At 38.7% G+C, this 24,133-nt stretch overlaps 1 protein-coding gene across 1 annotated transcript in view; it reads left to right on the forward strand.

The window, feature by feature from the left end:
- Positions 1-1,359: 1,359 nt before the first annotated feature.
- NCAM2 (neural cell adhesion molecule 2) overlaps positions 1,360-24,133 on the forward strand; it is a 517,151-nt gene continuing 494,377 nt past the window's right edge. Inside the window, exon 1 of the mRNA XM_035017513.1 lies at positions 1,360-1,597. Coding sequence (XP_034873404.1) covers positions 1,543-1,597 — 55 coding nt within the window. The 5' untranslated portion in view covers positions 1,360-1,542. The remainder of the gene's footprint in view (positions 1,598-24,133) is intronic.

Consider the following 24,133-nt stretch of genomic DNA (forward strand, 5'->3'; position numbering starts at 1 on the left):
ATGGTGGGGGACTGGATTCTGGGCTCTACAATATTTCTACCCCCCCCCCCCCACTTTCTACCTCTGCGTCCTCACCGATAAAGAAATGGCCAATGGTCTCGCTGGGTGCGAGGTGAGGCAGCTGAGTATCCTAAGGAACCAGAACGAATGTGCAGATGAAAGGATCCATTGTCAGTTCCAGCCGGGCGCTCGGACCTAGGCCGACCGACCAGGGCCCTGGGGCCAGGGGGTCTGCCTCCTGCTCGCTCTTGCCGCAGGCTCGACTTCGCACTCACAAACCTTTCTTAGCCGCGGGAGAAATAATGATATGCCCCAACCTTCAGAGAAGGAGAGTTAGCTCTGGGCGCTTGCACGGCTCCATCACTCCAATTCCCACGCGCGCACACGCAGGTGTGTGTACGGGTGGTGCGCGGGCTGAGGAAGACTCCCCGCGCAACCCGTCTTTGTACCTTTCCAGGACCTCCCTCGTCGCACTCCTCGCGGGGACCCGGCCGGTGCTGTGCGCTGGGGACGAAGGGCAGAGCCCGCTGAGAGTGGCTAGGGGAGACTCTGGACTTGGCCAAGGACGCGGCTGACGCTAACAGCCGAGTTTAACGCAGCGCCTCCAACATCTCGCCCCCTCCCCAATCTCCCTTAAGTACCTGCTCTTAGCGGCACTGGGTCGACGTAGAGGAGGACCACCATTCAGATCTCCCTGCCTACCCTCTACAGAGGGAGGAGACAGGCCGTGTAGACACTAGAGGACAACTGCTTCCCTCCACCGCGCGGAGTGGAAGCGTGGGAAGGGGGCAGCCTGCTGAAGGGCTGAGCGAGAGGGAAGGCCTGGGAGAGACAGAATCCTTCCCCTCCCACGCCCTTGCAGCACTTCAAGCGGCAGAACACACCGCCCGCACTCAGATCCCCGCTCCCGCTGAGTCCGGGCGCGCTTAGAGCCCGGGGCCGGGCGGCCGCCCGCCGCACCAGCTCAAGCTCAAGCTTCCGCGAACTGGCCGGCGGCGGTGCAGGAACTCCGGGCTGCCCTTCCTCCTCGGCCCAGGCGCGTCCGCAACGTGCGGGTCGCCGTCAGGCTGAGCGTGCGGTCGCCACTCGCAGACGTGCTCGTGCCAGCCCGACCGCAGCGGCCACGCCAGCTGGAGGCACCGGGACCCGAACCCGCTTCTCCGAGCTCGACTGCGGACGAATCCTGGGGCCGCGCGTCGCGAGAGACGCGGCCGCCGTGCGGCGCGGAGGGATACGCCTCGGCCGCGCCTCCCCGCCCCCCCCCCCCCCCCCCCCCCCCCCCGCCCGGCTGTGCTGCCGCCGCGGCGGCCGCTGCTGCTGGTGCTGCTGGTGCCGCCGCCGCCGCCGCAGCTGCCTGGATCTAGTGCGGCAGGGAGCGGAGCTTGCAGGCACTTTGCGAGGAGGAGCGCGCGGGCTGCGGGCGGCTGGGGCACCCCGGGAGCGGCGGCGGCTCTCGCTGAGGCGGCCGTGGCAGCGGAAGGTTCTTCCTCCAGGGCTGGACTTGGTAACTTTGGAACTGTCCTCCAGGGTCACGTCCCGAACATGAGCCTCCTCCTCTCCTTCTACCTGCTCGGGTTGCTTGTCAGTAGCGGGCAAGGTAGGAGTGTGGTGCCTTATTGCATTTACTTTCCCTCCCCCTTCCGCCCAACCAAGAGAGGCAGAGGGAGATACGAGAAGAATTAAATGAAAGAACTGAAGTTATAGTTACTGTTGTTGTTGTTATTTTCACTGTTTATTTTAGCTGCCGCTAAAATTACATCTGTTCTGTGGAGACCCTTAAATAAGAGAAAATACAGAATTGGAGGTTGGCATCAGGGAGCAGGGGATCGAGGCAAACTGCTGCTTTTTCTGGGATCTTGGCTTGCTCTGATTTTCATTATCAAAAATTGGATGAGTATGTTGGTGTGTACTAACAGTTAAATATCTGAGGTTGAGGAAGGAAAGGGAACGACGATTTTTTACAGAAGCAGCAAAACTATCAGCATTAAACTCGTTTGTGACATCTCTCTCGTGTGCAAGAAATTCAATTCTTAGAGACTTCCCCCCCCCCTTTCCCAAGACCCCAATTCCTGACTAGGAAGTAAACGATGATGGTTTATTTCTATTGAAACTAAGAGAGGGGCCATGGATGTTGTGTGTAAGCAAATGGATAAAACTAGGCATGTGTTGCAGTCATTCATTTTCAGCAACCCCCCACCCTTGTTAATACATCAAGGTTGAAAATTTTTATAGCGTCAGATTGTGATTACACCTGTGAGGGATGTTTTAGCTTGTGGAGAACTGGTGAGATTTTTACCTCTTGAGGAAAAAAAAAAAAAAAAAGAATAGCTTATTAAAATAACCTGAGAGAATTTGTGGAAGCTACCTCTGTTTATATAGAGATAGATCTGAATTTATCTTGCTTTGTTTGGATAGTTCACGTTCACATAAAATATATTTATAATAAATGGAAGCATTTTCAACTGTGCAGACAAGTTTGGACATTTAATTGGGAACACAAAATGCTAAAACATGCATTGGTGGAAGTCTTTAAAGAAAAAGAAAATAGATGTAATTTTGTGACGTGTGGTAGTTGCATAGGATGTTATATTATTAGTATGGTGTGAAAATTGTTTTTTGAGAAAACATAAATTACAAGACAAGTTAAAATATCTCCACTATATTCGATTCTAAGCATTTTCTAGCCTCTTCTGTGTTGCTCATTTGGTCCAGCAGGGGGTGGTAGAACTCCATTTTAAACCCAGAAATGGTTGTTTCTGTTCTTCCACACTCACTGGGTCCTTCTATCATTCTTCAGCAGGGCTTGACATTTTGGATATGAAGCCTTCCTTTCTCTGCCCTCACCTCCCTAAAGCTATATAGTGTTAGTGGCTGATGAAACATGATTGGATGCAGATTTTATGTTCAGAAATCAGAATGCAAAACCGAATGTTGCTATAGTTTATAAAGTGTCTTGGTAAGATGCTACTCATTTCCCCTTAATAATATAAAGTATGCAAAATTTCAGTCATAGCAAAATTGCAGATATATCCATCTGAAGCTGATATTAGCCTGGTTAATTTGATCACTATTTTAGCAAAGATCAACATATACTTTATGCCCTACAGATATGCTGCTTTTATTTTTGCAGAGCTGCTGATTTATGTTTAACTGTTCATTTATAACATAGACAGGTATTAGTGAATCCTAAGAAGCAGTCCCTGAAAATTGCAGTTAAAATACCACTGCAATTAACCGAGTGTAGCTAGTGTGGAGTAAGATGGGGGCATAATAGAAAGCAAGTTTATGCAGACTTACGATTACATTGTGACTGGTTTGGAGAAGAAATATATCTCCGTGGTGGAGTCTGTGAATTTACATTTATGGACACTAAGTGTGTTGGGATTTGGGGGACAAAAGAGAAATCTAGGAATGTTTAAATACTATATGCAGACACAATTTAATTTGGGCCTGTATATGTGACATATCTGAAATTGTGATTCCCCTAATTTATAATTCAGAATGCAGGGTGATTGTACAGAGGGGCTCTAACACTAAAGCATGCCTGAAAGGGAGCCTATATTCACTGTAATGAAACAGGGAAGGAGGAGAGCATCATTCTACATATCTATCTAGTGCGATTTAAAAATGCGTGGCACTCATAGAGGTGTAGATGCATATCAGAGAGACCTAGCTTTTGTGAAACTGAACATGTAGTACTTCTGTGCCGTGTGTCCTAATGAAGTCGGAGATGCTGGGAAACAGCAATCCTGATCCTGGAGTCCAATTCTCCTATGCTAGTGTTTTGTCTTCCAATTAAGGATGCAGAAGCAAGTATCAGACACACCACTGGAGCAGTTTTTGAAAAAAAGGCATCCAGTGTAACTCATAATTTTGTTTATTCTTTTATAAATGGGGTCGTGGAAAAGCCTCCAGTTAATGATCCCTGGGCTTGCCTTAGAAATACTAAAATCCCAGCTTGCTGATTTATGTTTCCAACAATATACTTGCAGGGGATTTTATGAAGCATGATTGAAGCTGTTGCTTTGGAAAGTGGTGTGCAGTTAGACTGGGGAAAGGCAACGGTGATGTATTCCCTTTTAAGTAGTCAAAACGTTTTGAACTGCAGCAGTTGAACAGCAGAAAATGACAGAAGTGAAAAACTGAGCAACTTAAGTGGTTGCCAATACCATAATTAGCTAACGAGGTCTAATAGTTCTAACTTTCAACACAACATTATTGTTCTACTGTAGTGAGAGCCTTTTTTATTATAGCACAAATGCTTCTTTAAAAGCCTCTCATTTCCACTGCAAGATTAATATCTAATGAAGTAAGGCTGGGATTTAATTGTCAAGTCTGAATTTAGTTGTCAACGGAAAGGAGATTCTATAACTCTTAACTTCGGCAATTATTTTTCTTTGTATTCAAAACTTGGTCACAGTCTCTGTCATCATAAATCTCAAGTAATAACCTGAGTCTGTGATTCACAGTGCATTTGCTGTTTGGATCTATGTAAATCCCAATTCCCAAACTGTAATACGTATGGGCTGCTTTCCTAAATTATTGCCTTCTCCTTTTTAAAAATTACTCAAGTGTGATTATAATAAACATCTATTACTGGATGCCTATATGTATGAAATAGAAGGATTTTTGTATGAAACTGTAAGGTAAGAACAGAGCTGTTCATCTCTTTTGCAATCCAGTTCAACCATACAGTCAGAACACTTGCCTAAGCCAAAATCATGGGGAGAGGGAGGTGAATTGCCTGGTTAATTAGTTGAACTTACAGGCATCTGCTTACATTTTCTCTCTCTGGTGAAGTGCTAATAAGTCATCCTTCATTAGAGAAGTGTACCTTCTAAAAATCAAGCATGGGTGTGTGTGTGTGTGGGTGGGTGGGTGGGTGTGTGGGTGACTATGAGTTTCACTTCTATAGGAAGGTCTCCACAAACCTGTCTTCAGTGTAGGCTGTGACATAGTCAGCCTCTCTCACGTCCTTTTTAATCTAGTCTGCTCTAATTTGTTGATGTCAGCCTCTTTTGCAACGTTTCTATTGAATCAACTCCATATGCATTTGCACTTAGAGAAGATAGGCTGTGTGAATTAATATTGTTATTGTCAATGAACAACGCAGAGGATTTCCTTTCCTGCTTTATGTCAAAGGAGTTAAGCAGAGCATTTGGCCACTTTAGTTTCTAATGCTGAATTGGAGCCCAGGAGAGCAAGAAGGGAAGGTGGTGGGCCCCGGGGGTCCAGTGAGTCTTTTCAATGACACAGTGGGCTAATGTTCTTCCAGAGGTAATGTCCCGTTAGAGAAGCAATTAATGGAAGAAAATAACCTCATTCAGTACAAGAAGAAAGTCAAATTTCATATAATTTAGTAAATAAAATGGCTTTCTTTCAGACATAAAGCTAGTTTGTAATAGGACTGAGAAATGAGCTATAGAAATTGAAGCTGGTAACCAAGCCTAACAGTGTCATTTGTTTTTGTCTATTTCCTTGGGAGGCAGGAATGCGAATGGAAACAAGGTTGCCAATCAGAAGGCCCCATGGAACTAGTCCTGCTGCTCTCTCTGGCTTTTGACATTTGGAAAAAGATTTTAATTTATCTGTTTTCAAGGTCACTCTCATAGCAGTGAACTTTTGAAAGCATGAAGAAAGTGCTTGATAAGTGGTAGTGCAAGTTTGAATTGCTTTTGTTTTTGTTTGTTTGTTTGTTTTTTATTTGGTCCAGAATAAAATGAGTCCTCTGGGTGTTGTGCAAAATTAATTTAATAATTTTAATATTCTGACAAGGGGGATATCATTGTTTTTCAAGTTTTATTAATCTAGATTCTAAATTCCCTGTGCCCTTTATACTATACCAATTATATTGAAGATAAACCTATTTAGAAGTTTATAAAATAGTTTTAATTTTCCAAATTATATGTTATGAGAACACTTTGAGATGCGCCAAGTGCTTTTATGCTTTTATTAAATGTAATCTTCCTGAACTTCATAGAGCCAAGGTATCTTTAATTGTTCAGCAAATAAAAGTGCTTCTATATGGCACTATTTAAAATATTTTAATAACTTTTAACTATTTACACTGTTACAATTATAATAGTGCTGGTTCCAAATGGCTATCAATGTACTTCCTGGTGTCACATATTCACTTGGGCCACTAACAATTCATCAACCATTACAAGGCATTTTAGAAAGCTATGATCGAATGAAACAGACTTGTCTGAATTTAAATAGTTAAGAGGTATGATAGGGAATTTTAAGAGTATTTACGAATGTAATGATCAACAGATGACAGTTTTAAGGATTTCAGGTCAGTTGGTCAGAATTTTCTTGGCTCCATTTTGTTATTAAAATTAGCAGGAAAGGGGAAAGAACACTGGATTTGAAATCAAGATTTAGACCATTAAGTCTCTTGACTTTGAAGAAGTAACTTAAACTCTCAGAGCCATCATGTGCTTATTTGAAAAATCTGATGTAAATATATCTGATAGTTGCTATACTGCCATGAGGAGCAATTGTGATAATAGGTATGTGTAGGGCTCCTATAAAATATCAACCCTACTGTGCCAGACATTATTTTGCCAGATGTATATTATGAATACAGACAAATCTGCCCATGGTTTAAAAACATTCCATTTATTCATTTTTTTTCTTAAGTCATCGCAAACTTCTCTGGGAATAGGAATACATATGGGGGGGAGATAATCTAATTCATTGATAGGGTGGCTTATTCATCATTTACTCATTTATCAAGCATTTATGGAATGCCTGTAGTGCCTCAGACACCTTATTCAGCAGCATTCCTAGGAATGGTTGTATAGGTTGTGTGATGAACAACTCCAGGGGGCGCCACCCATAGTCGTGGTGTTAGAATACATATTTATTTTCACAATTTTCCAGCAGATGGCAGTAAAGGGTCTTGAGGAATGGGTTTCTTATTGTATGATAAATCCCTTTTATGGGCCAACACCAGGTTGGTATTAGTCGAGGAGAGGCTTAGGATGGGCACACGATTAGGATAAGTGATTTACTAAAGATCCAAATAGTAGCTAGAACTCTGGTCTCTAAACTCTTAATTCAGTTCCCAAACTTTTGCAGCAGCTTAAAAAAATTAACATTTCTTCAGCTTAAAGTAATGGTAGTATTTAAATTTTGTACCATTTTGTCAGTTAATCAATTAAAAAATACTTGTTCAGGCCTTACAATTATTATAATGGCAGCATCTTGTAACCCTATAGACCACTGGCTGGAAGTGCATTCACCTTGTAACGAATGATCAGCAAGAATTCAAGGGACTGTTAACTATTCTATGGATGAAGAAATTGAGGTACAGAGGAATTACCTGATTTGCCTATATCAGTTATAGTTAGGAGTTATCTGGAATTAGGATTAGATTTTCTATGCCTACTTTTAATGTATTTAATGTATTCATTTGAAAATTTGCATGTGTGTGGAAGGGGTAGTGCATAGAATTCAACGTTGATAGTTGAGAAGGCAAAAAATGTAAAAGCCAAGTAAGCATATGAGAGATCAGTTAACTGGTCAACAAAATGTTGCAAAATGAGGAAAGATATATAATTAATTAAAAATTAAAGGGTCTAAATAAGCCCTTAGGAATTCAAAAACTAGAAAGAGCTAAAATTTGTTGAGTGTTTGCTAACTGCCAGTCTCTATTGTAAGTACTTTACATGTACTAAGTAGCTCAATATGTACAATAGCCCTCTAATTATTAATTGTACTACTATTCCTCTTTTACACTTGAGGGCGATGAGGCATAGAGAATTTAAATAACTGTCTAAGTTTGCACAGCCAGGAAACAAAGATGTGAACTCAGGACATGTACAAAGATTTGCCCTTTAACCAGGACTCCACCTTGCCATTCACTGAAGCAGAAGGGGATTCAACATGGAAGATGGAGAAGATAAGACAAGGAGTTAACAACTGGTGAACACATGGTGAGAAAGGATGCTCCCAGTGTTCAGAGGGCAGAACAATTCAATTAATTGATTTAAGAGTTTGGAAAGGTGAGTTGTTGGACTCGATTGTGGAAATATTGGTGGCACTGAGAGGCAGAAAGGCCTTGAGGTCAGGCTGAGCTTGACTCTGGTGTAGATCTTCAGGAGCCATTGTTTGGGCAGGAAAAGAACAAGATTTAAGTTTTGTTTTGTTTTTAAGTCTCCTGGCCATGCATGGGGTGGACCAGAGGGAAATGAAAAAGGAGTTGAGGGGTCATGTTATATGTTTCTCTGGAAAAATTATTGGATTTTAATAAGGCATTCGATTTGAGAAATTAGGAAGCAGGTGGTACCTGAAATTTTAAGCCTTTTTGACAGAAATAATGGTTATCTTAATATAAATAGGGAAATAGATAAATAAGACCACTTATTTTAGGCGAGAGGTGTTTTGTTTTTGTTTTGCTTGTTCGTAGTTTTCTACATTGATAGTTGAGTTTGAGGTATCCATGGAACGTCTAGATAGAAATGTCATCAGTAACTTTGGAAAGGCCAGCTGTTGATCTTTTCATTTCAGAATTTTTCTCCACTTTTATTTAACTTTGTTCTCTTGTTCTTCCATCACTGTTTGCTCTAATATTATTTGGTATGTGTGTGTCTGGAATTTTGAGTAAAATTTCAGAAGCATATAGGTCAAATTTCTTTTATTATATATTCTTAATTCATTTTCACTGCTTATGCATAGCTTTCTTTTTCTTTTTTTTATTCTGGGGAAACAAAACATGAAGAAATAAGAAAATAAGGAAATGAAAATAAACTAATATCAAAAATTTTGATATGAAATATGTAGAATTGGACATTTTTCTGTTAGTCTTCAAGGGAACTAATATTTTTGAGTGCCTACTGAATGCCAGGGAGCTGTGCTGGGCATTTTCACTCATTGTCTCATTTAATCCTGATAAAATCACCTTTGATAGATGATGTCTTAAGATTGAGAGTGTCGGATTGGCCTTGAGCATGTTCTGAGTATGTTCTGTGGCTGACACCCAAAGTCGCAGCCAAAGTGCAGCCTATGCATTTAAGATATAATTCGGTTCCTTTGTTTGTGTGTTTCTTTGATACAGGATTGGTTAATAGGGGGATGATGCAGGAACTGTGTTGTTCCATATATCACTTCTTCAGCTCATTAATTTTGAAGTGATTAAGAGCAAGCTTTCTCACTATAAAGAGAAAGCCTTAGCAATCTATGAAGATGTTAGTGAAAAATATGAAAATATGAAAAATCAACTCAAGTGCTTTCTTTTACTGCAAGTATTTGTTTGTTTAGCAGTTTAAGAACCATCTTGATTTCCCGTATATTATGGATCTGGAAATATTAAGAGTGCAGCTAAAAAAAAACTGGAAAGTCACTTTCTCCTGTGTTAAAATGATATATTTGTTTTTACTTTTTTAAAGGCTACACCCTGGATCATAGTTTTCATTTTAGAATGAATGTCCTTCAGGCCTTGCATTTTGAAAGAAGATACAAATGCTAGGTACAAGCATCAGTAAAGATTTAACTCTTCTGGTATTTTAATTAAGATTATTATGGTTGTTGTTAGTGCTTGGTTACACATTTCTGTAGGTTTGGAATTTTCTGACCTCTAATCCTGTCTTTTCCCATAAGCCGTGATATTTTTTACTGCGTAATTTTGCAGGCACCAGCGTTTTTCAGGGAGGCAAATATGGTGTTAGCATAGAAACACATGCCACCACTTTAAAATAAACCGATGTAATAAAGCTAAGACTTACAGTAGAGTACATCCTAATTTAAGAAAATAAGCACACATATACTTTGTTCTAAGTATTAATGAGGGTTGTGGACAGTTTTTCTAATATTATAACTTGTCCATTCTCAACCAGCTTTTTAATAACTACAATACTACTCTTTCTGATTATTTTTATATTTATTGCCCTCCTTAATTTACCTCTGATTATTATTATCTACCAGTGACAAATATTGAATATACTGCCTGAGCAGAGCGGTTGCATCTTTATATTCTAGTGATAGCTTTGTGTCATTGATGAGAGAAATCTGAAACACAGATCATGTGAAGATTAAAATATAACATGAAGTATATGCCATAATCTTTGTCAAACTACTGATCAATGATATTGACCTGTTTTTAATGTTTCTAATGCCAAGTGAAATTAAGTACATTTTCAATCCTGTTCAATTCTTTTTCATACTCTTTATCACAAAATCACTGGCTTCACCCTACCTATTGTATAGATTATATACTAATATTTTAAACTAGGTTAAACTTTTGAATTATCAAAGGGTTAGAGTTACATTATAGAATTTAATGATTTCAAATATACATATTATATAACGAGACGTACTAGTTAACAAAAACTTTGATGGTCAACTTAAATTTATCTACTTGAAGTCCCACGATTACCCTGAAATGTAGATACTATTCCCGATTTAGAAAAGAGGAAAATGAACCTCGAAGATATCAAATTACTTGTCCAAGAAGAAACTTTATTTTTTATTTTTTATTTTTTTTTTTATAATTTTTTTTTTAAAGATTTTATTTATTTGACAGAGAGACACAGCGAGAGAGGGAACACAAGCAGGGGGAGTGGGAGAGGGAGAAGCAGGCCTCCTGCCAAGCAGGGAGCCCGACACGGGGCTCGATCCCAGGACCCTGGGATCATGACCTAAGCTGAAGGCAGACGCTTAACGACTGAGCCACCCAGGCGCCCCCAAGAAGAAACTCTTGAAAAATGGTTGGTTTAGAACTTGATATAAATATTTTATTCTAGATGCAGCATTTTTCCTATTGTAACCTCTGTGCTTTTACAGAAATACATTTTACTCCTATTAATGGAGCAATTCTCAGAAACAACTTTGTGGTACAGTAGATACTTTATGTTACTCTGCCCTTCAAAGTTACTTTTGGACTGTGTTTACAGGATACATGCTGTTCATTTTAGAGGACTCCCTTTCACTTGACTTATTCGGGAATTCCTGACTTAGAACTGTTAAGACGTCTACCTTTTATTCACTTGCAGGATCCTGTTTTCTTAGCCCCGTGCTTGTGACTATGAACACTGAACACTTTTGCGCCATTTCTAAAATTCCCAGACTTGGGCCCTGTGTCAACACATCTCATTTATTTTACACTTTTCTTAACTTTCTTTGCTCGGACAATTCCTATTATTTTTCTTCAAAACTCAGCTCAGCCATTTCATCACTGAAGACATTTTTCTTTCTCTCAACACATACATACCCAGTCAATGTGCAAGACACTGAACATACAATCTTAGATGGTAATATACCTGAATTCTGCATGTCAGACTACACTGTAATTGTATGTGACCTTCTGTGTGAACTCCCTCAGAGCAAGAATGCCTTTCCATGCTGGCTTGCCATTAAATACAATGCACTTGGTTAGGGAGTTCACTGTAAATTCGTATGTGTATTCCTGAAACATAGTAGATGTTTAGTAAATACGTGCTAAATAAATATTTAAATACTACCCAGCAGGAGTAAAACAAACTATTTAAAAATATATTTAGTTTTGACTGTTGGGAATATATTATCTGTTGGTCTGGGTATTTGTTCTAATAATTTTGTTTATATCACTACTGTACGTGATAGGCCTTCAATAAATATTTGAGTATCTATAAAATAATCCAGTCAGAAGGAAAGAAAAGATAACTTGCCTTATCTCCTGTACTGAAAATAAATTAGACCAGGAATAAAGCAGACTTTTAAATCTTGCTCTAAGATTTGTTTTTTTGAAGCCTTATCTAAGACATAGGAGACCATTATGTCGTTGAGGTTTCAGAGTCTTCAATACATAGAAATAAATGAGGGAGATATAATATGTTGGTAATGGTATAATTAAACAGATTAGATATTGTCGATGGTAAATGCCTGATTTGTCAATAGAACAAATATTTAAAGTCCTCAGAAATCAAGATAATCCCTGGGGTTAATTAAAAGTTGATTATTCAGTCAATGATTACTGGAAGCCAATTTTAAACTATATGTATAGGAAGACAAGCAAGATAAGAGTATTTTGCCCTATTTTTTCATAGGCACTTGGATTTTGTTTCTTTTTTTAAAAAAGGAAACTCAGCTTAACCTAAAAACTTGCTTTCTTATCTGGTAGCCATGTTTTGTCATGATTGTATGATGTTTTCTATGTCTGACTTCAATGGTAAGAGCATTTAAGTTAATTGGACAAAATACATTTTCAGATACTCCAGAATGTCTTTGTCGCCTGTTTATTTGTCTGCCTTCCATTTATCCGCTAATGTTACTGGTATTGTTTATGCCACTTCTAACTTGAAACACAGTTTGCAATTAGAGATATGACCACTGTTTCTGATTCATCCATTTTTTTACTTTCATCCCCCCCCCGCCCCCAAATTTCACATAATGTATGATCTCTTTAATTGGTTATCCACGTGAGTCATTTTGTTTCAGAGCCGGCTCATGAGCCCCATGCTAACGCATTTTATCTCTGTGGGCATTGTGCGTGGTCGGCAAGTTAGCAACAAAATTCAGCACAGGTTATTGAAAGATACTGTGTCATTCTCTGTACTTTACTGAAAACTTTCACAATCATATCCAAAGTGGATAGGAAGTATTCAACTCTAGTATTCTCACGATCTCGTCTGATCTCTCATGATATTTAAATAATACTTAGTACAGAATCCTGAGTAATTATGAAGTACCCTAAGTTTCTAATGTATTTTCTCTTTCAAGTTCTTGTTCTGTTTCTATTGCATGAAGCATTTTATTAAAAATACCCTCCATCCTACTCTGTGCATTAATAGAGATTATTTGGAGAAAGATGATTTCTTCAAGCAGAATGTCGCTCCTTGCTAGGAAAATCAAAGGATTAACCTTACTGACTATGGTGGGGCAGGGGACTTGTTAACTTTCACTTGTCTCTTCCCATTTGGCTGCCTCTCAGCTCCTCATTTAGAAGTCTCCACATCTCAGGTGATGTACCTGCAAGTGGATTTATGATGGGAGAAGGGAAGTTGTCCTAAGAGGTGTAAATTGTCTTTGACTAATTGTGACTCCAGGACATATTCTGACTCAGCAGAAAGGCATGTAGGGAGCTAAGAATGAGAAAGGAAAGTAAAAACTATTAGTAAAGATCAAGTACTGTTTTGTTTCGAGGGTGATTCATCAGCTAAAAGGTAAGGAAGGAAGGAGTGGTAGGGTAAGACTTTGAAGAGCTGGGATAAAGGGTGACAGTTATATGCATGCAAAGGGAGAAGGAGATGCCCACCTAAACAGAGAGGGACTACAGACAACCTTGTGCCCTCGAGGAACAGTGTCTGTTTGTAAATATTTCATGAATTAATTGAATGAGGGAAGGTCAGAGATAAACAAAGCAAGACACTAGTTACAGTGGTTAAGGACAGATTTTAATCAGTAATTTACCATATCGGGAGGGAAGGATATTGCTCTATTCAATAGGGTAAAGAGCCTAGTGTTGCTTTGTATAGAGGTGACCAGGTGACCGGGTGTTTTAAAGAGACAATGAAGAAATAGGGAGAAAGGTACATGGGGGCTCAGTAGAGTCAGGGAAGTGAAAAAATTACAAAAAGCAGGAAGGGGTGGTTTGGTCTGTTTGAAACTGCCTGAGTTTGTTAACTGGTGGTTATCAAAGTTAGGCTCTTGCCCTCGCACAGAGATTGGGAGATAGGGGTCCTATCTTGAGGTGTGGACATAAACAAACAGGAAAGTCTTCTGGCAGCCTTGAGTTTTCTCAGGCACTTTAAGTCATCCCAGGGATGCAGCCTTGAGCTGTTAAAAATAATGTAAATGCTTCATTCAAATCTTTATAGGTCAGGGTTGAGACCTAGTTGTGAAGAGAGCTCAGCGGAGCCTGGTTAGAATTTAGTAAAGGGGAGAATGTCGGAAAAAAAAATCTGTCCGTCAACGTGCAGAGTACTTTCTTATGGGTTACCTCATTTTTACATTCACAACATATATGGGATTTCTGAAGTATTATTTTACAGATAAGGGAACTGCATTTCATAAAAGTTAAGTGTCATCTAATAAGTCAAGGACTTGAAATTCAAATTTAGCTAATATTTGGTTCTAAAACTTGACTCATTTTTCTGACTTAAACATGGTACCTTTGAAGCTGCAAGGGGTAGCTGAAGGGAAAAAGGAAGTACTAGGAGTAGCTTTAGTAGTTTCAGGTTTTTACCACTCTTTCCAGCTATTTCTTTTGCATGGCTAAATTCTAGGTGAATGACTACCAATTAGCAAATGAGTAAATCTTTTAGGGGCCTAAAACATTAATGAGCATAGAGAACTAACAGGATTTAGAAATACTGGGTTCATCGTGGTTGCATGGTGGGGCAGTTTGATTGTCCCGGTTAGTGTAATTCATTATAGCATTAATATTTAAATATAAACTATATTTTTAAATGGCTGCTCTTATTGTAAAAACTGGAGTCATGAATAATTCAGTAAGTCATCAGTTTGTGATTGACTTACTGAATACTTTCATAATGAAATTACATCAGTTTAGGATGCTTTTCAGGTCAAAGAAGAAAAGGATACATTTAGAAGGGCTTAAAAATAAAAATCTATTATAGCATGTAAGAAATCATCTGGAGGCAGGTTGGGACTGCATGTTTCTCCTTGGTTTTTGCTATTTTTCCTCGACTTTATGGAAGAAAGTCGTCTGCAACAGTTTCATGTATCACGTTCTTCTACAATAAAATCTTAAGTTAGAAAAGATAAATATGTCACTGGCCTTGTATTACAAAAAAAAGGATACATTCTCATATATCATCCGCAGACTTCTCTCAGTTCTCATTGGCTCAAATTGTATCATAGAAACTCCCCTAAACTAATGGCTGGTGAGGAGAATGTCATCACCATGATTTCCCCTGATGAAGCACCTCCTTTCTGTTTCTGAGGGGAAGGTCACCCTCCCTTGAAGCGTCTGATTGTTCCATCAAATTCAGTGTTCATTTACTGAAGAACGAGGGAGAAGAAATAGGGTGCAGTGGGTGGTCAGGTGTGTCTGCCACAAAGATGTTGAGGGGGCCCTTTTTGACAAAGAACGTAAACTATGTCAGAAGTCAATGTTTATTAAGCACTTACGGTGTGCTTTTTCAGTGTACTTTGTATGTCTGATCTTATTTAATTCTTCAGACTTACTTGTGAGGATGATTCTGTTTTAGAGAATAGGATGGGAACAGATTTTGAAGTGTTTGAATGACCTGTCAAACTCACAAAGCTACTCAGTGGCAGAGTTGGGATTGGAACCCCAGCTGGCTGGCAACAGAGTCCTCTTTCCTTGCCAGGGGGCTGTAAAAGGAAACTGTTAACATTGGGCATAGTTTTACTATTGTTAGCATTGAAGAATGGTAGGTAAGGATACTAACTTCCTTTCTGAGCAGGGTATATCCTGGGAAGTCTCCTGAAAAAGCTGTTATATACTTGATCTTATTTAATATCTGTGTTTACACATCTTTTACTATCTTTTTCTTTTTAAATTTTACAGATAATGAAATTAAGAGAGAGTGTGATAAAACAGTTTACCTGAGGTCACATAGCTATAAAGTGGCCAAAGTGGGATTTGACTAAAGACTTACTTCGAATTTGAGGGCTTGAGTGCTTCCTGCTAGACAGTGTTTGAAGACTGTATGTATGTATGTATGTGTGGCATGGCTGGGGTAAAAGATTTGGGGTAAAACAAATCATATAAACCTGACTGCTTTTCCAGAATCTTATGATATCAAAGAAGTTAATTTTTTAAAGGAAATATATTTCATTTTCATTGCTTTTTTTCCCCCAAACTAGACAGGACAATAATGTTCTCAAATGTAAGGGGGCCAAGGAAAAATATTCATTTGATTTCTGAAAGAGTTGAATGAAAAATAGAAATGGAGGCCAGGGTCTCCTTTAGAAAGAGAAATGGACACTGAAAACAAAATATTGGTTTGATATTGAGTGATGAGACAGGCTAAGTATTGAAATGAGTAAACTCACTAATCAGGGTGCTAATCTACTACATGCCTAGACCAAGATGTGAACCACACCAGTTCCTGGCCTCTAGATGGTTTCTTCCTGAGACTACACAGTGAATTAAAAGGCAGAATAGAGATTAAGATGCTTAGGGTATAAAACTGTGTGTGCTCTGTAATTACTTTTTCTTAGAAAGCTATTCTTCTTCTCCCCATCCCCTACCCCCATGCCAGGTACTCTCACCAACACTGTTTTTATGAATGGCCAAATATATAAAATTATATATACATATATATAGAGAGAGAATGGGGTGTGTGTGTGTGTGTGTGTGTGTGTATGTGTGTATACCTATGTATACATATATATATAAAAACCTTGGAAAATCATTCCATCAATCCATGCTGTGTCAAAATGCTTGATATATTTATTCCATTATTTTCATTAGGGCTGAAATTCATGAATATTTTAAGTGATTTCTTCTTTGCTGCTTTTTGCCTCTAAGAAGAAAATGTACTCCACGATAAAACATTGGACTTATTATTCACACTTAGTGTAACTGAAGACTAATTAGCTAGTGTTTAATTTCTCAAGACTACAAAACAATATCTGTTGTCTCTCTGTTATACAAAATGAACAGCTAAGCAGCTCTCCCACCTTATTTTTTTAAACAAACTCCCGGTACACAAACATTCATAATTTATGATGTTTTCCGTCAAAACATATTCCCTGAATATAGATAAAATCAGCGTTTGGAACATGGATGCTTTGGTTCCAGCTCAGGGACTGTGATTGAAATGCATGCACATGCTTGAAAAATTCTTCATTTTCATTTTCCCCAATTTGTAACTGCAGACATGAGGGCTGCTAAGTTTCTCGCAGTGTTATGCTCTCTTTTACATTGCACTGTACAACTGAGTTATAACATTTGTTTCAAAGCTGCTGAACAAATTGTTTAACATATTTGTAATATCACAGTAAGGATTGGATCATAAAATGTAGATACGCATTCTCTTGTATCTGTGTTTGTCATGTCCCTTTTGAGGATTACTAAGTAGATAATCTGCTTCTATTTCTGATGACAGAGAACAAATTCATTTGTGTAAAGAGCTTTTGTGAGATATGTTGCTAATGTTTTTCATATAAAACATTTCTGTATTTGCAGGTATTCAAGACAACTGAGTTTACTTATTTGCAGCCAAGGAATAGTGTTCAAATTAAATAGTGTCTATTAACTTTATCATTGACTGGTTTATGGTTTTATGGAGATAAAAGTATTTTGAGAAGAGCCTTCCTTTTTCTATAAATGGCATTGAATCGTCCCATTTTAAAAGATGTCTTTGATATTCTTTTAGTCCTTATGGTTTGGTGACACCAGTCAAAATTGTTTCTAAAGTGTTCAGAATTCACATCGCGTGGCTGGTTGTTGAAGCGTTCTGCCTGAATGGTTGGGTTCTAAATGAATTCGTGCCAGCACATGGCAGTTCCAGCCATTGAGGCCAATGGCTGGTTAGTGCTGGGGCAAAACTCTTTCCCATGCACAAGTTGGTAGTGGTTTCCTGCAAATAAATTTGGATCCTGTGGCCCAAATGATGTCTTCAAGAAATAACTCAACATCTGTGTTTTATTTCCAGCTCTGTTCCATACTCAGTGAAGCCCAGATCTCTACTTAGAGCTAAATATCTTTACATTCCCTTCGGCGTCAAAGCAAAAGTTTTGTTAATTTTACTTGCAAACATTTTTACTTTGATTTGTGGGCATGCAAATGCTTTGAGCCCTCAAAATATTCTTTCATGTCAGAGGCTGTGTGATGGTGAAGAGCACAGAGTCTGAACGCTGGCAAATTTAAATTCAAATCCCGTTCACCCACTTGCTTAATGAGAGATGGCAAACAAGTGATTCACTTCTCTATTCCTTAATATTCTCATCTGTAAAATGGGGTTAATAATAGCACTACTTGCATAGTAAGTGTTCAGTTAATATTAGCTATCATTATTAATCACTCTAAAGCCAAGGTGTAATTACATATTTTTTTTTTTTTTTTTTTTTATAATTTGTTAACCAGCCTTCCTTAAAAGGCTTCCAAAGTGTTTGGCTCTGTGAAAAACAATGCTGTGGTAAGATGTCAGATTTTTTTTTTTTTTTGAGGTGATTATTAGTTTTGGAGAACTGTGTTGTCACTGCACCATTGATTACATTCTGTTTAGTTTTCCCACACATTGTGAAGGGTGGATGGCAGCTGGTAAGTTTGGCATTTGGGACCTTTATGGTATCTGGGGTCTCTGCTTTTCTTTGTTAGCTGTTTGCTATCATGGTGCAGGGCATCACAACTGAGGCAGAACAAGGAATTAAGGATAATTACACCATCTATTATGTGACCAACTGAGAACTGTTTAAATTCTGAATCTAGTGCCAAGTTCTGTCTCGCTCTCAAGGACTTCCTCCTCTTCCCATAATCCTACTCAGACTCGTGTCTGGGTTTAGGGGGAAGCTTATTGTCCTTGTTTGTTTCTCTACTCTTATCCGTCCTTAATTCGAATGTGGCTCTTGGTTCTGCCTGGAATTTGGGCAGTATCTGTACTACTGACTGTTGGTTTGCAATCTGGCCCATATCATGGCAGGGTGGGGGGAGGCAAGAAGAGACTAAAGAAAGAGGCAGATTGGTAGGTGTCAGGTTTAATAAATTTACAGACAAGGCTTATGTTGAGTGCCCACAGACAGTAATCTCTGCACCTACCGGCCACAATCTTGAAAGTTTATATAGAGGCCTGAACTGGGTGCAGTCATGTATGCTAACCACATGGTCTCGCCAACACATTGTTCTCTCAAGGACACGTACTTGAAAATGGCTCCCATTGTGGGAACAGTTGGCATAGTGCACTAAGGCTTGGTGAGGAGGTGAGGAACCTCCAGTTGCCTGTGTCCAGCTCGTGGGTCAGCTGGCAGTCATGTCCTCTTGATGACCTCCTCCAAAACTGATGTTTCGTATAGTCTGTTTCCACAACATGATCAATGCAGGTGGTTCCCACACTACTGAATAAGGCTCCACCTCAGCTCCCACTGACCCTGGTATGCTCAGAGGCTTAGCATTAGCAGTTCCTCTCTTATGACCTAGCTAGTTGTAACACCCCCCCCACCGCCCTGCACCATCTCCTAGCTGCTGGGTTTTCTGGTTTATTTAAGCTTTAGTGATATTCAACATCCCCTTCCCTGGCCAAGGTGGTTCAGTGACAATATAGTCTCCTCTAATATTTGCATCATAATAAAGGAATTATAGGAAAGCTTGTTAAATCTCTTGCACAGTGCAATAGAGTTAGTGGAGACTTAGGGGAGGAGCATACCTTGGGCCCTCTGGGGCCAACTAGCCTTCCCAATCTTTGTTCCTTATTGTAGTCAGTCATGCCCATGCCCTTTGCATGCTTGCAGATAGAAAACAAAGAAAAAGCCCTGTCCTGCTCTCAAATCTCTGAGTGGTGATAGTAGTAGACATTATGGTGGTAGAGATGGTAGGGCAATCTGGCCAGTTGCCTTCTGGGTCCCACCAAGAATGACAACACAAAGAAGGAAAAGGTAACTCTCTGACACTGGACAATCACCTGTTTTTATCATTCCCAACAACTAGTTGCAGTTCTCTTTTTAGGGAATGGGGAACTGTCCTTAGAGCAGGTGCACTCTTCCTTCTCTGTGGATCATGTTTTATAACCTCTTTGCTCTGAATCATCCGTTACTGATATTTAAAGGGACACTTGTTATGAAAATACTCTTTTCTTTCAAGTGCCTGGATTTTAACTCTAAAATCCTAGCATTCAAAGCTACCCATTCTGCCATGCTCTACTTAAAAGTGCCATTTGAAAATCAAAGCTAACAGTGACACGTTGGTTCTCCACTCTTGCACTCCCTATCAAGGGCTGCATGGCTTAACGGACCGAGTGCAACGTCCCAGGCAGCAGGTTCAGAGAGCTGCAAGATGATGAAGACTCTGGGGTGTAGACATATCAAAAGGAAATGGAAACATGAAAGAGGGGCAATGAGCAAATTGTGATCATTATGTTTACATAAAGTAGAAGGATTGATTTGATCCCCAACTAAAAATCCCAGAATAATTTTCTAGAGGTAGCTTTTAGACCCTTCATAAGATGGCAGTTTTTAATTCTCTGTTTATCATATAAAATGAAGCTCAAACCCTGCTTTATTTTTGAAACCTTTCTTAGTCATTCCAAACTACCTTTCTCTCTTATAAACCCCTGGAATATAGATTAGTACCGCCCATTTATAATCTCATATAGTCCTGGGTTGTAAAGTATTTTAATTTCACTAATCTTGTCTTCTAAATCAGATTCTAAGACAAAGGCTTTGTGTTATGCGATTCACATAGTGGATGCTCAATAAAGAGCTGTTGAAAAAAAATAAATGAATGATACTCTTATAGTGCTATTTAGATTTATAATGAAAGTAGAGATTTAAAACTGTGACAAAAGGAATTTGTGTTAAATGAAAAAGATAAGTATCTGGCTGTGAGGACTCACAGATTAGCACATCTTACTGATAAATGTTATAGAATATTTGCTCTTTTTTAAAAGAGTATTTTTTTTTTTAAAGATTTTATTTATTTATTTGACAGAGAGACACAGTTAGAGAGGAAACAAGCAGGGGGAGTGGGAGAGGGAGAAGCAGGCTTCCCGCGGAGCAGAGAGCCTGATGCGGGGCTCGATCCCAGGACCCTGGGACCATGACCTGAGCCGAAGGCAGACGCTTAATGACTGAGCCACCCAGGCGCCCCTAAAAGAGTATTTAAAAAATATATATACATATAATTCAAGATTTATAAATATATCCATTGCCTCCAAAAAAAATATATCCACCGCCTCCAAAAACAACACCAACAAAAAAAGATTTATTGATTCATTTTAGAGAGAGAGAGCATAAGCGGGTGGAGGGGTAGAGGGAGAGAGAGAAGAGAGAATCCTCAAGCGGACTCCCTGCTGAGTGCAGAGCACCAAGGTCAGGACCTGAACCGAAATCAAGGGTCAGGCACTTAACCTCTACTGAGCCAGATAAATTTTTATCTGATTAGAACAGTTTTGGTGGAAATATAAATTAAATAATCAAAGTTGTCCTAAGTTCTCTGAAAATATATACTTAAATATTAAACTCATGTGTTTTTCCTTCATATTAATTCACTAGTTTGAGTTAGCAATTTAATAAGGAATATTTATACTTCCTTCTCAGTGATCTCTCTTACAAACTTTTAGAGAAGAGAGCAAGTAAGTATAATAGTCAGAAACCCAGAGGTTTATCTTCTGGTATATACTTTAGTTACTAATGTGCATTCCCTACCTACCTAAATTTCCCCCCCCCCCGACTCTTAATAGTCCATAGCAAAAGTCTATTTCACTTATAAAAAATATGGAATGACTTTTCAAATGGCACCACCCAGATAAATATTTGAATTATTTTGTTACTTAAAACTATTATATTAGTAATACGCCCAAGTTAATTCATTCTGACTACTAAATATGTCCAAAGAATACCCTAACATCTATGTTTTGAAATAATTGCAAAATATTTAATCATTTTTTCTAAATAGTCCATTTGTGTTCATGTAGTATTATAGAGTATTGACAATTTCTGAGTAATCCATTTTTGATTATTTTTAATGTTTCACTCTGAGGAAACAAATGTCAAAACTTTTATAATCTCTTTTCAGTTTAATTTTAACAGGAAAAAGGTCAGAAAGTTAGAAGTGGTTTGTATATAAATATATATCTTACAATAATTAAATAAGCAAAACTGCCAATAACAGAAGCACACTAAAAGTTAAAGTAGGAGAAATTAGCCATCCTAAAAATGTCTGTGATTTAAAATAAAATATTCCTAAATACTCAATTTACTTTAAAATGCGCGGAGCAGAGAGCCTGATGCGGGGCTCGATCCCAATTTCCATGTGAAAATTTATCTGTGGTCACACTGTGAAAGATATACATACAAGAGTACTCCTAAAAACCTAAATAAGAACATGAGAGGCAATAGCATAAAAAATAAAAACTAGCTATATTAGTGCATTTAAAGTTACATTTAATTCAGAATTTTTTGGGTAAAGGAGAAAATAGGATATGTAATTTTTATTATCAGATTATCAAATTATACCATACTGTTTATCCAGAAGGAAGATTAAAATTGATTTAATGTGTGACTGCTGAGGCCAGATAGTTTTAAACAGTTTAATAGATGATGACTCCCATAGTAATTTTAGGAAAGATCCAGATATTTTTTAATAGTACCATTTCATATAGCCATCCTTGGAAAGAGCTTAGGGCAGAGCAGATTGTATTCATCTATATCTTTTTTTTAATGTAGTCTTCAGCGATTTATTAGTTGCATATAACACCCAGTGCTCATCATATCAGGTGCCCTCCTTAATACCCATCACCCGTTTACCCCATCCTCCACCCCCCCTTCTGTAACCCTCAGTTAGGTTCCCGGAGTCCAGAGTCTCTCAGGGTTTGTCCCCCTCTCTGATTTCTTCCCATTCAGTTTTCCCTTCCTTCCCCTATGGTCCTCCATGCTATTCCTTATGTTCCACATGTGAGTGAAACCATATGATAATTGTCTTTCTCTGCTTGCCTTATTTCACTTAGCATAATTCCCTCCAGTTCCATCCATGTTAATGAAAATGGTGGGTCTTCATCCTTTCTGATGGCTGAGTAATATTCCATTGTATATATGAACCACATTTTCTTTATCCATCCATCTGTTGAAGGTCATCTCGGCTCCTTCCACAGTTTGGCTATCGTGGACATTACTGCTGTAAACATTGGGGTACATGTGCCCCTTCTTTTCACTACATTTGTGTCCTTGGAGCAAATACCTAGTAGTGCAATTGCTGGGTCATAGGGTAGCTCTGTTTTTAACATCTTGAGGAACCTCCATACTATTTTCCAGAGTGGCTCTACCAGCTTGCATTCCCACCAACAGTGTAAGAGGGTTCCCCTTTTTCCACATCCTCGTCAACACTTGTTTCCTGTCTTGTTAATTTTGGCCATTCTAACTGTGGTGTAAGGTGATATCTCATTGTGGTTTTGATTTGTATTTCCCTGATGGCTAATGATGATGAACATTTTTTCATGTGTCTGTTAGCCATTTGTATGTCTTCTTTGGAGAAGTGTCTGTTCATGTCTTCTGCCCATTTATTGACTGGATTATTTGTTTTTTGGGTGTTGAGTTTGAGAATTTCCCTATAGATCTTGGATACCAGCCCTTTATCCATAATGCCATTTGCAAATATCTTCTCCCATTCCATGGGTTGCCTCTTAGTTTTGTTGACTGTTTCCTTTGCTGTGCAAAAGCTTTTTATCTTGATGAAATACCAAAAGCTCATTTTTGCTTTTGTTTCCCTTGCCTTTAGAGACGTGTCTTGAAAAAGGTCGCTGTGGCCAATGTTGAAGAGGTTACTGTCCATATTCTCCTCTAGGATTTTGATGGATTCCTGTCTCACATTTAGGTCTTTCATCCATTTTGAGTTTATCTTTGTATATGGTGTAAGAAAATGGTCCAGGACTCCACCCCCAAATTACTAGAACTCATACAGCAATTCAGCAACATGGCAGGATACAAAATCAATGCACAGAAATCAGTTGCATTTCTATACACTAATAATGTGACTGAAGAAATCTATATCATTTGTGTATATATATACTATAAATCAAACAGATAAGTATTGTTTAGTGTTTATTGTTTAGTTCATATTTTTAGACAGTTCAGTGATACTAGATTTTTTACATTAAAGCAAGGTGTTAACACATAAGTTTGAGTGATGAATAATGAAAAGAAAAATTCACAAATGCATTTTTTAGAATTGGCCTTGTATATCTTGTACTCATTCCTATTTGTCAAATCCTTACAGCCATTGAAACCTATGGGTAATAAAAATATATATAATCCCTGGATCATTTTCTCAAGGGATTTACCATCTAGCATCAGTAATAATACACTTATTCCCAAAGCAATAATACAAAGAATATGTGATATTTCCATATAAGTGACAAAATGTGATATCAACCTGTGAATGTAATTTGATTATATGGTGTCCACCAAGTGCTGAGAATTTGATTGAAACAACACAGTGCAATGAAACTCTGCCTCAGGAAGAACCATAAAATCAACCAGTTTTATTCTGCCACCCACATACCAGTTCCGT

Source organism: Mirounga leonina, unplaced genomic scaffold, assembly GCF_011800145.1.
Source record: "Mirounga leonina isolate KUSES-001 unplaced genomic scaffold, KU_Mleo_1.0 Mir_172, whole genome shotgun sequence".
NCBI classification, from domain to species: Eukaryota; Metazoa; Chordata; class Mammalia; order Carnivora; family Phocidae; genus Mirounga; species Mirounga leonina.